The sequence below is a fragment of the Lynx rufus genome, unplaced genomic scaffold (assembly GCF_022079265.1).
Source record: "Lynx rufus isolate CCGP_SWC_20201006 ecotype Redwood Valley unplaced genomic scaffold, mLynRuf1.p SCAF_19, whole genome shotgun sequence".
NCBI classification, from domain to species: Eukaryota; Metazoa; Chordata; class Mammalia; order Carnivora; family Felidae; genus Lynx; species Lynx rufus.
Genome location: NW_025814833.1, coordinates 13,769,013 through 13,784,023, shown reverse-complemented (window position 1 = coordinate 13,784,023; position 15,011 = coordinate 13,769,013). Strand labels below are relative to the sequence as shown.

The following is a 15,011-nucleotide window of genomic DNA, read 5'->3' as shown; positions in this document are numbered from 1 at the left end:
AACTTACCAAAGACTGCATGACTAAGCGTACACTCAGCAGGTTGAAGGAGCACGTACTTAACCACACGTGCTTATACTGGCCCTGATTCTGAGGGGGGAAAAATGGCACAACACGGACAGGCTTTCTATTGCCATTTGCACAAACATTCTCTACACGTATTAAAAGTTGGCGTTTGGTTGTATGGGGGGTGGGGCGGGGTGTGTGTGTGTGTGTGTGTGTGTGTGTGTGTGTGTGTAGGGTTTTTCTTTCCCCCAGGGAAACCTGGGTGTTGGTTGCGTAAGAACTTCTGAATTTCAAGGCCAACCTTGAGTTTTCACTTCTTTCATAGATGACTTACTGTCCCTTGTAAAAACTTTCCAGAGTTCCGTGGAATACAGTTACACTAGTGTTTAGTCACAGCAGCCTGAAAGGGGGGAAAAACTACTGTGTGAGGACAGGGCCATATTCACGACTAGACGCCAACGCAGAGAGGGTTCGAGGGCCAAACAATCATTGGCTCCCGAATCCTTGCCCCCTGTACATAACAAAGCATCGGCGTTCAAAAATTGACCATGAGCCTCCCCGGATCCCAGTTCGAACACGTTATAGAAACAACAACAACAACAACAAATTGAGACGGTTGGGGAAGTGCAAACACCGACCGGATATCTGATAGTATTAGGCAATTATTGTTAATTTTTTTAAGGTATGATGATGGCGTTGTGGTTTATTGATTGATTTTCACTACGTAATGTTTTCTTATCTTACCTTTTCGGAAATGATCTAGATAGTCAAGAATTTAACTTTTTTTTTTTTTTTTAAAGTAGGCTTCGCACCCAGCATGGGGGCCAACCCGGGGCTTGAACTCATGACCCTGAGATCAAGACCTGAGCTGAGATCAAGTTGTCAGGTGCTTAACCGACTGAGCCACCCAGGTGTTCCTCAATGAATTTAACTTTATTCATCATTTCACTTAGCAAAACTTTAAAGATTTTGGAAGCTATTTAGAAGTTTGCCTATAAACCTTTTAATCTTATTTACATGTATTCAACTTACTTGTTCCTAACAATTACATGTAGATTATCCACAAAACTTCATGGGGCAGTGGACAAAGTCGATCATTATTTTAAGGTTTTTTTTTTTTTTTCCTGACAAATTTGCAACAGAGATAACAGGAACTTAAGTGATTTTCAGTAAACAGGGGCAGGATAAAAGTTCTATATTTAATCCTGATAACTCTAAATTTTTTTTATGCTTATTTTTGAGAGAGACAGAGACAGAGTGTGAGCGGGGAGGGGCAGAGAGAAAGGGAGACAGAATCCAAAGCAGGCTCCAGGCTCCAAGCTGTCAGCACAGAGCCCGACGCGGGGCTCGAACCCACGAACCCACGAGATCAGGATCTGAGCCGAAGTCGGATGCTTAACCGACTGAGCCACCCAGGTGCCCCGTAATCCTGATAACCCTAAAGACATGTCCATTTTAATTAAACCAACAACCTTAAATAAGCTTTGATAATGTGTATTTTCCATGTTGTAGTGTTTTGTTTTTTTTTTAAGATTTTATTTTTCTGTAATCTCTACATTTCACATGGGGCTTGAACTCACAACCTGAGGTCATGTTGGCCTTTCTTGATCACAAGAGCACGGATGAAATGGTCAAATGTCTTATAAGGAGGCAGAGGTCAGAAGGAAGAGGAAATGAGGCAGGGCGAGTCTGAAAAGAGAGGAAGTTAGGAAAGGTCTGGAACATGGACTCTTGCCAGACTGGACAAGCCACTGCCCGCCAGTGAGAGAGCCCTGCAGCTGGTAGCTGCTGGAGACAGAAGCCTACAAGAAAGTAGTAAGGGCGCCGGAGCGGCTCAGTCGGTTAAGCATCCGACTTCGGCTCAGGTCGTGATCTCCCAGTTTGTAAGTTTGAGCCCCACATCAGGCTCTTGGAATTCTCTCTCTTTCCCTCTCTTTCTCTGCCCCTCCTCTGCTCTCTCTCTCTCTCTCTCTCTCTTACTGTCTCAAAATAAATAAATAAACAAACGTAAAAAAAAAAAGTAGTAGACTTGGAAGGGGAAAGGTATCTTGTCTACGCATGCAGGTGGGGGCTAGTGTGGGACGCAGCCGCAACATCAAAGCTGTAAAGCAAAAAAGCGAACTCACGTCTTGGGTAGGGCTATCCTGGTCTCCCTTTAGTGCTTTTGGAGATGTCGTGGACATAAGACATTCGGTGTTCATTCTTAGTCCAGTTCTCGAGTCAAACACTAACTCATAGGATCACCCTCCGGTTTGCTCTGCAATTTTCAAATCTATTAAGTCTTAGGTCAGCTGCTAGTTTTCTACATCTGCTTCCCTTCTTTTCTAAAAACAACCCCAAGGGGCGCCTGGGGGGCTCAGTCGGTTAAGCGTCTGACTTCAGCTCAGGTCATGATCTTCCGGTCCGTGGGTTGGAGCCCCGCGCTGGGCTCTGTGCTGACAGCTCGGAGCCCAGAGCTTGCTTCGGATTCTGGGTCTCCCTCTCTCCCTGTGCCCGCCCCCCCCCCCCCGACACTCACACACACACACTCTCTCTCTCAAAAATAAATAAACATGAAAAAAATTTTAAAAGTAAACAACCCCAAATTGCCATTGTATTGATTAATATTAGACCTGAAGGGCCCCTGTGGATCGCTTACTCCTTTTCTCACAGGTGACAAATGGAGACAAAGAAAAGGGAAGTGACTGGTCCAGCATCGCACAGCACAGGCTGGCATGAGATCTGACTGGTTGGTGCCCATGTCATATAGGTTTTTTTTTTTTTTAAGTTTATTTATTTTTTGAGAAAGAGAGAGAGAGAGAGAGAGCAAGGGAGGGGCAGAGAGGGAGAGAGGGAGAGAATCCCAAGCCCAGAGCCCAATGCGGGGCTCGAACTCCCAAACCGTGAGATCATGACCTGAGCCGAAATCAAGAGTCAGACGCTTAACCGACTGAGCCACCCGGGCGCCCCTATGTCATACAGTTTGAATGTCACTCCTGGTTGAAAGAAAACGATCAACTAAATAGAGCGAACCTAGATTGCTCCTGGCTCATGTACCTTCTTCCTCTATAATTCTAGGCCTAGTCTCCACGGGGCCCCTGTTTACAGACTACGCAGCTCTCGGGTGTAAAGCTCACAGTTAAGCCAGGCCTCCCCTCGGGGCTGAGGTTTGTCAATTGCCCGTAAGCCTCCTCAGCGCCCCCACCTCACCTTAATCCTCATACATTGTTTACACGGCACTCGCATCGGGAGAAAATGGTTTGGGCTCCAAGCCAACCCATTTCACTGCCAAGGAGCGGCTATCCAGCATCATTTTTCCAGTTTCCATCTACCCCATGGGAAGGAAGGAAAGGAGGGAGGGGAAGGAAGGAAGGGAGGGAGGGAGGGAGGAATAAAAGAAGGGAGGGTAGGATGGATGGATAGGCAGATGATCGATGGATGATAGATATTAGGTAGATAGATAGGGAGGAACCACTTTTGATTTTAAGTGTTTTTAGAAACACAAAAAGAGTTCAGATTCTAAGTCTAACATTCTAAGATTCAAATGTAGAACTCTTTCTAAAAGCAGGGCGATTGGAAAACGTCACGCAGCTACCACACTTCTGTACAATGAGGGTAAATAGTGTAACATGATGCTGTAAACGCCAGATGCTTTGCGGCCGCCAGAATGATCATTTTCACACAAGGCGCGGAGGGGGGGGGGGAAGGAGGGGTGCCTGGCCGGCTCAGTCGGCGGAGCGTGCAACTCTTGATCCTACGGTCGTGAGTTCAAGCCCCGCGTGGGGTGTAGAGATTACTTAAAAATAAATCTCTCAAAAAAAAGGAGAAGCCACCGTTTATTAAAGTTCGCTTTCTATGATTTATTCCATCCACACCTCACAATACCGTTTGAGGTAGGTTCTCTTAACACCCTTTTACAGATCAGAGCTGAGGCTCAGGTAGCCCGAGTTAAGGAAACTTCCCCAAAAGTGGAACCAAACGATGATTGAGTGGAATGTGAGAGAAAGACATGAAACTTAAAGAATTCATCCAGGACATCCACTATCCCACTCACAGGAGTTCTAGGAATCAAGAAAATAGAAAGGGAGATTATTACGTGAGAAATCACACAAGGTGATGTGTCCAACATGAAGGACAAGTTGTGAGACTCAAAGGGCTCGCCAAAGCCCAGCTCAGGGAATGGCAGGATATGTGGAAGAAGGCTTAGCACTGTTACATTTTAAAGCACTAGAGACCGAAAGAAAACGCTTAAAGCTTGCGGAGAAAGAAGAGGTACGCACAGAAAATTGGAAATCGATCGGGGAATCAGACCTTTCAAAAGCAGCACTGGAGAGAAGCAAGAGAACATAGTGGAATATGGTTTTCAACGTTCTGAAAGGAAATGGCTTCTATTATGTTTTAATGTTTATTTTTGAGAGGGGGGTGCAGAGAGAGAGAGAGAGAGAGAGAGAGATAGGGAGGGAGGGAGACACCGAATCCGAAGCAGGCTCCAGGCTCCGAGCTGTCGGCACAGAGCCCGACGCGGGGCTCGAACGCACGGACCGCGAGATCGTGACCTGAGCCGAAGTCGGACGCTTAACCGACTGAGCCACCCAGGCGCCCCTGAAAGGAAATTGTTTCTAATTAGAAATTCGTCACCTAGGGCAAATTTTAATCATATGTGAAGATGTATTCAGACACGGAAGGGTTTTATGAAAATTACCTCCCGTGCAACCTTTCTGAGGAAGTTAGCGCAGGGTGTAGTCCAGCGAAACCCAGGCGTAACGCAAGAAAGAGGGCAAAATGAAACGTAGGAAACAGAGTCTAGCAAAGAAGAGAAGCAAAGGAGGACGGCTGGGTGGCAGGCCGGGAGGGCAGACATTCCAGAATGGATCAGGAGGGCAGCAAACTCCATGAGGACTGCCTCCATGAAGAAAGAAATGGAACTCATCAGTTACTTATTTTTCTTAAGTTTATTTATTTTAAGAGAGAGAGCATGAGGGAGGCCTAGAGGGAGAGGGCGGGAGAGAGGGAGACAGAGAGAGAGAGAGAGAGAGAGAGAGAGAGAGAGAATCCCAAGCAGGCTGCTCACTATCAGTGCAGGGTCCCAGGCGGGGCTCGAACCCACGAACTGCGAGATTGTGACCTGAGCCGAAATCAACAGTCTGACACTTGACTGAGCCCCCAAGGCGCCCCTCATCGATTACTTATTATACGTGACCATGCTCAACGGAGTTTTGTGGTTCTATCAGCAAGCCTGGTTGGGGCTGATCTCACGACAGGTGCATAGAAAAACAGATCAAGCCAAAAAAGAGACAATTGGGGAAAAAGAAAAGAAAGAAAATACAATTTAATGGTACTCCACATGGATCAAGTGTGCACCATTATACGCTATGATGCAAATATTGACTATTTGAACCAAAATTGTTTATATGTATGGGAGAGAGGTGTGAGTACGTATGGGGGGGGGGGAGACACAGAGGAAAGCTAGTTCCTCGTGTTCCGTCGCAGAGATTCCGAAATCGGTAATTCCTACACCTAAATAAAAACAAGAAATATCCCGAAGTATGAGGGCGTTATTCAGAAGAGTTATATACCCAAAGAACCCACCAGAACGAGTAGAAGCAGCTGAAGACAACACAAACGTATGATCTCATACTTCTGTGGGTCAGAAGTCCAACACAGTTGGACTGAATTTTCTGCTCCGGGTCTCGTAAGGCTGAAGTCATGTAGTTGGCCAGCCTGGGCTCCTCTCTGGAGGCGCTGGGGGAGATTCTGCTTCCAGGCTCCTTCGCCTTGCTGGCAGGATCTAATTCCTTCTTTTTTTTTTTTTTTTTTCAACGTTTTTATTTTTGGGACAGAGAGAGACAGAGCATGCACGGGGGAGGGGCAGAGAGAGAGGGAGACACAGAATCGGAAACAGGCTCCAGGCTCCGAGCCATCAGCCCAGAGCCCGACGCGGGGCTCGAACTCCCGGACCGCGAGATCGTGACCTGGCTGAAGTCGGACGCTTAACCGACTGCGCCACCCAGGCGCCCCAGGATCTAATTCCTTCTAACACTTCCGAAGGGCCTCTACTGTCTTCGAGCCAGCGGCAGCACTTTGAGTGAGTTCTTTCTGCGCTTTGAATCTGCCCTCCTTTTCTGCTTCCAGCAGAGAGAAATGTCTCTGCGTTTAAGGGCTCAAGTGATTAGGTTGGGCCCACCCAGATTATACAGGATAATCTTCCCATTCGAGGATCTATAATCCTATTCTTTTTTAATGTCTATTTATTTTTGAGAGAGAGAGAGAGAGCAGGAGAGGGGCAGAGAGAGAGGGAGACATAGAATCCAATGCAGGCTCCAGGCTCTGAGCTGTCAGCGCGGAGCCCGACGCGGGGCTCGAACCCAAGAACCGTGAGGTCATGACCTGAGTTGAAGTCAGACCCTCAGCCGCCTGAGCCACCGGGGCGCCCCGAAGATCTCTAATCTCGATCACATTTGCAAAGTCCCTTTCGCCACGTAACAGAACATTTTCACGGGCTCCAGGGATAAGGGGGAGGGTGTCTTTTCTGGGAGCAGGAATCAGGGGTCAGGAGTGGTAGGGCAGGGGCCTGCTTGTTTGTTTTTTTATAAGCCCCGTGGTATTCTTTGACTTTTTCACTTAAGTACGTGCTGCATTTTGACCGAATGAAACCCCAAAAGTTTAATTCCGTAGCCAAATTTGTGAGTATCGAGTTCCAAGGGACCCTATGTTAGGTCGCGTATCAAATGTAGTCGCTAGGCACGTGATCGGTATTACACAAAATCCATTTTTGTGTTTCTAGGCAAAATGACGTAAGATCTGCAACACGTGTTAAGGAGTATTTGTTGGGCGCAGTCGTGGCGGGGGCCCTTGTGAAAATTCCGCTTTGGACGGGCCACCGGGCTCATCCGGTGGCCCACCTCCTGCGTTCTTACCGTCGTGTTAAAGGACCCGCTCTGGTTACTACTGGTAGCTGCTGCTCGTGGCTAGCTACTTCCTGTAGCAACGGTAGGTGACTGTAAATGTAGTCCCTTGGTATGTAAAACCAGCCATTATCTTAGTTTGTGTCGGCTGTCACAGTAGAGCTAACCTAGTCCGACCTGCCCATCTTACAGATGAGAACACGGATGCCCGGGGAGACGAAGGGGCCCTGCCCACGGCATTGCTAGCGTCCGCAGCAAAGACCCTCACTCCGCAAGTCACGTTGCTCTGTGCAAAGCAGCCTCCCCCCGACTAACCACCTGAAGCTCAGCCAAAACTTACTCACTTCTAAGTTCCTAGCGCCTCGTCCGTTGCCTAGCACCTAGGTGAATCAATGCGCAGATGAATCTTAAGATGCTGTGAAAAGCTCACGTGAATGATTTAAATTCTCCAACGGCTTCCGTTTGCCGGGCCAACTTGGCCACAGTTTGCAATAAAATGTTTCTTCCTTATTTTTTTTCAAGTTTATTTATTTTTGAGAGAGAGCGCGTGAGCAGGGGAGGGGCAGAGAGAGAGGGAGAGAGAGAGAGAATCCCAAGCAGGCTCCGCACTGCCAGCTTGGAGCCCCATGCAGGGCTCAAGACCCATGACCTGAGCCCAAATCAAGAGTCGGACGCTCGACTGACTGAGCCACCCAGGCGCCCCCGAGTGTTTCTTCTTTAGGCAGCTGCCTTCTCAGGACAAATAAATGTATCACTGGCCGTCTTATACAGGCTCTAACCTTGGGCCGACTTGGTTAAGTGTCTCCGTCACTTACTAGCCGTGTGACCTTGCATCTACACAACTCATTTTATGTCTGGTTCCTCATCTATAGAATGAAGATAATAATGGCCACCTCCCTCATGGGACTCACATGGGAATTTAGTGAAATAAAACACGTAACTTGGCACGCGTTTAGCTGCTCAGTAACCATTTTCTTTTTATGTAATTTTTTATACCTAATAACTGTTGAAAACTAGCAGAGAAATATTTTTCTGTTGCTAATAGTAAACTAATAGTATGACCATTAGGAAAGAGTGTTAAAGGCCAGAGAATCTTCAGGAAGAACTCATCTGGGGATTCATGTCAAAAATGGTGGAGCACGTCCAAATGTCAACACAACTCCCTTCCTTAAAGCAAAAGCATGCCAAGATTGAGCTGCAGTATTTACGAAGAACTTTATTGCTTGATCTAATCATCCGGGTTTCAAAGAAGAGTCTCTGAGATAAGTGTTCTAGTTTCCTTGTTTTCTTCTAAAACGACTAATACTCTAAGAGCATAATGTGTTACTCATGTGAGCACAGAGTCATGCTTGTAAAAGAGGAGGACCCGACGGAAAATTACTCTGGAAATCAAATGTGCTTCGATCATTCCGGCTCCTCTCCTCCTGAGACAAGGTGAACATGTTTACGGCTGCAAAAATTTGTTTTCCGTAGATCTCATATAGATATAAAACCCCAAGTGTCCGCACTCAAATGTTTCCTGTCAGAATATTCAGTACACTGATGTAGGAAGCAGCAAAGCTTTCTTGTTTAAAACAAAACAAAGCGTACCTGGAGATAGATTTCCAGAATCTTCTTGGATCATTCTAGACAGTTACAGAAATAACCTCACCAACATCAGCAGCCCCTACCCACACCCTCGGCTTGGGGTTTTGTAAAGATTCAGGGTAATTAATAAATGCGGTCTGCCCAAAGACTCACTCTTAGAGCTTAACAGTGTTAAATAACAGAAATTCTACCAAGTCCACTTTAAAGCTCTAACTGGCTTTATTATTCGAATCATGAACTGAGCGTAGAGAGGAGTTCCAAAGGGCTATTGAAAAGGAAAGGCTTTTAAAGGTAGAGAGGGAGTGGAAAAAAAAGGAAATTAATAGCAAGGAAATCCGTGGTTTTAGGCAAGGTGTCCATGCTAAGGGGAACGGGAGGGGTCTATCAGGAAAATTCCTAGTGCTGACCAGAAAACTCCACGTCGACTAGTTACAGGCTACATTCTTGGAGGCTGCGACTGCAGTTAGGTTAGGGATTAGATCTTGTTTTACTGACTTGGGGCCATAATCTAAGTGACACCATTTTGGGCCTGTGGTTTTCTTTTGAATGACACACGAGAGAAAAAACCCTCCACGACGTTCAAACCATCTTGCTGTCGTTCTAGAAAATTTGAGACTACGTTACCATCTCTTAAGAGGACAGCTATTGAAAACTGATTTTCTTGCCCTCGAACCTGACCTGCTAATGTGGCTAATTTCTAACTAGAAATTATATATATAATTTATACCATCAGAGTCTCCTTTGTGTGTGTGTGTGTGTGTGTGTGTGCGTGCGCGCGCGTGCATTTGGATTTTGTTTTTCTTTTCCTACAGGTTTTCTGCCACTGCTTGGGGGGGTCACAATTAGGATGGGGACAACAGACATTCTCTCTCCGGGGTGGGATGACATAATGGGCAGCATTCCAGAGTGGCTCCCGGGGTTCTGAGGTGTTGGTGAAGGTCACGCCCTTGACTCCGGTGACGGGCCGCTCTGCGGGGAGGTGTTGGTGTCACGGTAGCCCTGCTTCACCACGAACCACCGGGGTTGTGTACGTCAGGATGGAGACCTGCGACAGCCGGTAGAGCAGGCCCCCTTCTTGTTCTTGGCAATGACCTATTTTTCCGTCCTGGGGTTGGACGACGGCCGGTGGAGCCCCTCTTCAGCTGCCAGCCCCGTGATGCCGCCTCCCCGGCGCCTGTGGCACCAGCTGCCACACTCTTGTCACGTGGGGAGCCACTCCCCCTCCCGGGCCTCCTACCTCCGCTTCGCAGCAGCCCAAAGGGTGCATTTCCCTTAATTATCAGAACTACGATTTATCAAATACTTCTGTCCCTTTAGGTTCCGCTTGCACAGGCTGTGCTCGTAGTAAACTGAGTGCATGCTCTTATCAGAAAACATAGGTGTTCCTTAAAAAAAGGTTGGGGGGGGGCGCCTGGGTGGCTCAGTCCGTTGAGCGTCCGACTTCGGCTCAGGTCATGATCTCACGGCTGGTGAGTTCGAGCCCCGCGACGGGCTCTGTGCTGACAGCTCGGGACCTGGAGCCTGCTTCGGATTCTGTCTCCCTCTCTCTCTCTGCCCCTCCCCTGCCTCACGCTCTGCCTCGCTCTCAAAAATAAATAAACATTAAAGAAAGAAAACACAGGCATCCCGAGAACAGCAGGGACGCTTGCGAGAAATGGCTGTAAGACAAAAATCACTGTCTTCGTTTTTTTTTTTTCCACAACATCTATTCTTTTAACTCCGATTTTTCCACCACGCGCTCCTTACGACGCGTTACCCCAAAATGAGACCACAGGAAAACACGTGGGTGACATACAAAAAGACAATATTTATTTCACTCAAGCTTTCCTACTAAGAAGTTAAACAAGATGACCCCGAGTTTGAAGGCATTACCAAAAAATAATTCTTCACGTTGTTTCACGTATCCCTTCAGTGCCCAGATAAAGGAACAACTTAATGAAAGAATAAGAATGACCATCCTTACAGTGGGTTTACTTAGGTCTGTGGAGAAAAACAATCCATAGAGTTGAGGCATAAAACAGCAAACGAACCTACCAGTTTCCTATGGGTGATGGAAATCCCACTGACGTATTAAAGTTTCCCACGCGCTCCCAGACCTGGGGGTCGCTTTTCCGTAATTATAGAACGGCCCTAGCTAGTCCCGGAACTCGCTGCCCCCTTTTCCCTCGACTATCTTACGGCTAAAAGAGGAGAATGGCACCGGATACAGCTTCCCCGCTTCCAGGCTGTGACCGTCAACACCGGCAGCCCCTCGGTGACTCGTAATACCAAGGCATCCCCCTGGCTGCTATCTACATAGAAAACCAGGGGAAAAAATGGCTTTCGGGGAGGCGTTTAGTGGGTGTGTTGCTTTCTAGAAACTGCAAAAGACTTGACGAGGAAATAATCTCGCTCCTACACGGGGAAACCAAGTGTCCTTGCCAGAGAACCAGAGAACGAAGTGGGGACATCTACTACGCCCACCCCAATGTGACCTCCAAAAAAAAAAAAAAAAAAAAAAAGCAGCCCAGGGAGGAAACCCGTTGACATCTACCCTTGGCGAGGGATTTCCTCAGAAAGGCCGGGCACATCCCTCCTCCACCCCAGGGCCGGCAGGCTGCCACTCTCGCCCAAACCTGCGGCGAGCGGGCATCTCCCACCGGAGCGGCACCGGTCACGACGCCTGGGCCGCATCCAACAGGTGGATGTCTGCAGAACTTGTGGTCGTCGGGCTTTCAAGTTCCTACCAGGAATCTGAGTCCGTGTGCCTGAGGTGAGAAACACTGGGGGGCGGGGGGGGGGGAGGGCGAGGGGGACCCCTCACTTCCACGCTTCGTTAAACCTGGAGGAAGGAGGAGGAGCAGAGGGGAACGTCTCTGTGCATGTGTTGTAGGGCTGGGTGCCGGTGGAGCCCTCACTTGGTAGGCCAAAAAAAACCCAAACAAAAATGGATACAAATGTTGGAGCCTCAGAAGCTATCGATATAAGATGCAAAACCTACTCGTAACCACTTGGGGCAGCACGGGGGAAGGGGAAGATGGGACTCTCCTCTTCTGAAGCGAACGGCGAAGTTCTTTTTTTTTTTTTCTTTCTTTTTTTAATGTTTATTTATTTTTGAGAGAGACAGAGACAGAATGCGAGTGGGTTAGGGGCAGAGAGAGAGGAAGACACAGAACGCGAAGCAGGCTCCAGGGTCCGAGCTGTCAGCGCAGAGCCCGACGCGAGGCTCGAACTCACCAGCTGTGAGATCACGACCTGAGCGGAAGGCGGACGCTCGACCGACCCAGCCACCCAGGCACCCCTACGAACAGCGAAGTTCTAAGTGAGGAGAATACCTCCTTTCTGCTTAGAAAAATGCATAGAGAAATAGTAAGCGCTGAAAACCTTCAAACGAACGCAGACTCATGCAAGAAGTTACATACAAAACATGCAAGAATCAGTCATTGCTTCTTAGTCGCCTCACACTTTACCTGAGGTGCAGAGTCCTCCCTGCTCTTCTAGGTGTGCTGAGCAGCTTTATATTCTAATTTCTAGCGAAAGGGGACAGAAGGACACAACGGCGGGAACGGGGGGGGGGGGCCCGATGGGGCAGGGGAAACGGGTACGGGAACCGGGGAGCCGAAAGCTCTGGAAAATGACTGGTGGAGATAGAGGGGTCAGAAGAGAGGCGTCTCAACTGGACCGTCAACCCTTTGAGTGGTGCCTCCCACCCGGGGGCCTAGCACAATCTGGACACAGGCGGAGTATTTGACTGGAGTAGCAGAGGTGAAGAAGAAACAAGACACCATGAGAGATGGCATGGGGCAGATCCCAAGGCCCAATAAGGCATTCGACCTCCACTGCCCTTAAAAGCCTGCCACGGCTCTGAAAGGCTCTTGCTGTAGTGGCCACGCTCGTGGCCAACACTGATGCCCGGGCCTTCCAAAGCGGGGCAAGCTGCTGCTCAGGGGGCTGACGAGTCCGGACTGCTAAGGGTTTACAGAGCCACGAACACGCCGTGAGATCCCGAACAACGGATAATAGGTTTCATCAATTTCGTTTGTGATAGATTCCATCAAGTTCGTTTGGTTAGATGCTCGCCGTGACTCAAGTCTGGCATTAGCTAGCGCCTGCATCCAGAATGAGTTTCCTCCCCCCGCCCCCACATAAAATGCATCGGTGTGGTTGGACACAAAGCGTACAAAGCAGGCACAGAACCCTCAGAAGTCGTCACAACTCTGGATAAGATGAACTCTACCGCCATCACCGCTGTTTGCTTTGCCCCCTACTTTGAAGCCTTCGCGAGGGAGGTCTGCTTTTCTAATTCAACGACAATGACTCCGCTCTCTTCGCCAAAGAGCCCCTTGTGTTTAGTTTCTCAGTGCACAACTTGACGTGAAGACCGTGGCTCTTACGAGCTGCCTGTTTTTAAATGGCCCAGTAGTTTCGCTTTCCTTTTAACACGTTCCCAGATAACAAACGGAGAGTGGGATGAATCGTCACGTCGAAGGGTAAAATAAATTAGCCCCATCACTGAGAGGCTCTCTTCAGGTTTTCTATCAGCACAACAGAGTCAGTTTCTTCTTTGGTTTGCTTCTCATAGATGTCGTACTTCTTCCAGTGCTGGAAGGGAAGAAAACACACACACGATGACTCTTCTAAACAATGTTCTCTCCCTGAGGACTCCCAGCCAGGGCTTAATTTTAGGTTTGCGTGCATGGAACCATGAGTGTATGCCTTCCTGTTACGGTTTTGAATTTTTTTTTTTTGACCTAAGAATCTTCGTCTATTTGAACAATGAAACGAAACAATCAGGAATTAACATGCGAGGTGGGGGGAGAGCGTGGGATCGTGACGCAGCGTTTAAGAGCTATCTCAGAGGAAAAAAAAAAAAGAGCTATCTCAGGAGATACATTTGGGCATCTTCAAAACTGGAAACCGAGTCTTTTGAAGAAGAAGAATAGGGTGGCAGTGCTTTTTCTTACTTTAACTGTCACTTCCTTTATTTTCTTACTACCCAAATGTGACCTCTGTTCCAGAGATAGAATAGGCTCCAAATGTCAACCAGCATCTAGGCCAATGGCGGTATATAAAATGTCCCCAAAAAAGTCTTACTGCAGTTACAACTTTGTAAAGACCCTATATTAACAGTTTCACGTGACAGCATTTGCTAGAACCAGGAATTATGCGTAAGGTGAGCTCATCTTGAGCTCAATGTTAAGTGTGTCTCTTATGGTAAAAGCCAAGATCCTGGCCTTTGCCTTCTTTACTTATAACTCAAGGGAAAGGGTGGAACCTGAGCTCAGTCCCCTCATCTGGAAAATAAAGTCACTAGACGAAACCTGGTGTCTATGCAAACTATGGCGTAAGAGCAGAATCCAGCAGGCTGTTTTGGTAAATAAAGTTTTATTGGAACGCAGCCACGCCTATTGACTTCTGTACCGTCCGTGGCCGCTTTCATGCTACTGCGGCGGAGGTGAGTTGCCGTGACGAAGACCGAAGGGCTCGGTAAGTCAAACATATTGACTATCTAGCTCTTCACAGAAAGCATATGGAGGGAAGAGTTGAGAAACGATGCTTAAAATTTCCAACTTCTTCTAAATTATTTAACCCTCACACCCCTAGTAGAAGGGCTAAAATAAAAAATACTGACAATTCCAAGTGCTGCCACAGACACGAGTAACTAGATCCCTCATCTATTGTTGGTGGCAATGTCAAAGAGTACAGCCACTATGGAAGACAGTCTGATGGCGTCTCAGAAAACGAAGCACACACTTACCGCATGACCCAGAAATCCCACTCCCAGGTATCCACCCAAGAGAAATGGGAACATCGATCTACACGCAGACCTCTACATGAATGTTTACAGTAGCCTTTGTTCATAAAAGCCCCAAACTGGAAACGAGCCCAACGCCCTTGAACAAGTGAGTGGCTAAATCAACCGTGGTACAGCGCTATAATGGAATGTCGCTCGGCAACAAAAGGAAATAAACTACCGATACGTGCAACAACATGGATGTCTCTTAGATGCATTATGCCTAGTGAAACAAGCCAGACTCGAAAATGTATGTATTTGATGATTCCAGTTGGAGGACATTCTGGAAAAGGTAAAAATTTAGGGACAGAAAGCAGATCAGTGGTTGCAAGGGTAGAGGGTCAGGAGCGAGGGGGTTGACTACTAAGGGGCATGAGGGAACTTTGCAGAGGACAATGAAGATGTTCTGTATCTTGACTGGAGCAGTGGCTACAAAAGTGCATACACTTGCTAAAACTCCTCTGACCGTATGCTCAAAGAGTAAATTTTATTTGGCGTGAATCGAATCAACAAACCGGGAGTTTCGAAAACATGAAATGCAGAGACTTCAAATAAAAAAAAAAACAATCTGAAAAAATTCCATGACCTTGAAATAATGGCTTATTCAATAAATGGCACTAAGACAACTGGCTAAGCATTTGAAAAATAAAGTTAAGCCCCACTTGACGGCCCACGTGTGTAAATTCCCTGTGGATTAAAGACCTAAATGTAAAAAACAAAATCAAGTAAGTTCTAGAAAAATACACTGGGCAACAACTACATA

At 47.5% G+C, this 15,011-nt stretch overlaps 1 protein-coding gene and 1 long non-coding RNA gene across 2 annotated transcripts in view; one reads left to right on the top strand and one right to left on the bottom strand.

Annotated features, from left to right (window-relative positions):
• Positions 1-5,932: 5,932 nt before the first annotated feature.
• LOC124513963 (uncharacterized) lies at positions 5,933-7,398 on the top strand. Its single transcript, XR_006962558.1, has 3 exons — positions 5,933-6,068; positions 6,768-6,973; positions 7,081-7,398. It is a non-coding gene; the product is annotated as an uncharacterized LOC124513963 (long non-coding RNA).
• A 4,499-nt stretch (positions 7,399-11,897) lies between these two features.
• The window catches only part of IL13RA1 (interleukin 13 receptor subunit alpha 1), a 57,614-nt gene continuing 54,500 nt past the window's right edge, over positions 11,898-15,011 (bottom strand). The window contains exon 11 of the mRNA XM_047081866.1: positions 11,898-13,056. Within this exon, the coding sequence (XP_046937822.1) occupies positions 12,964-13,056 (93 nt within the window). The 3' untranslated portion in view covers positions 11,898-12,963. The remainder of the gene's footprint in view (positions 13,057-15,011) is intronic.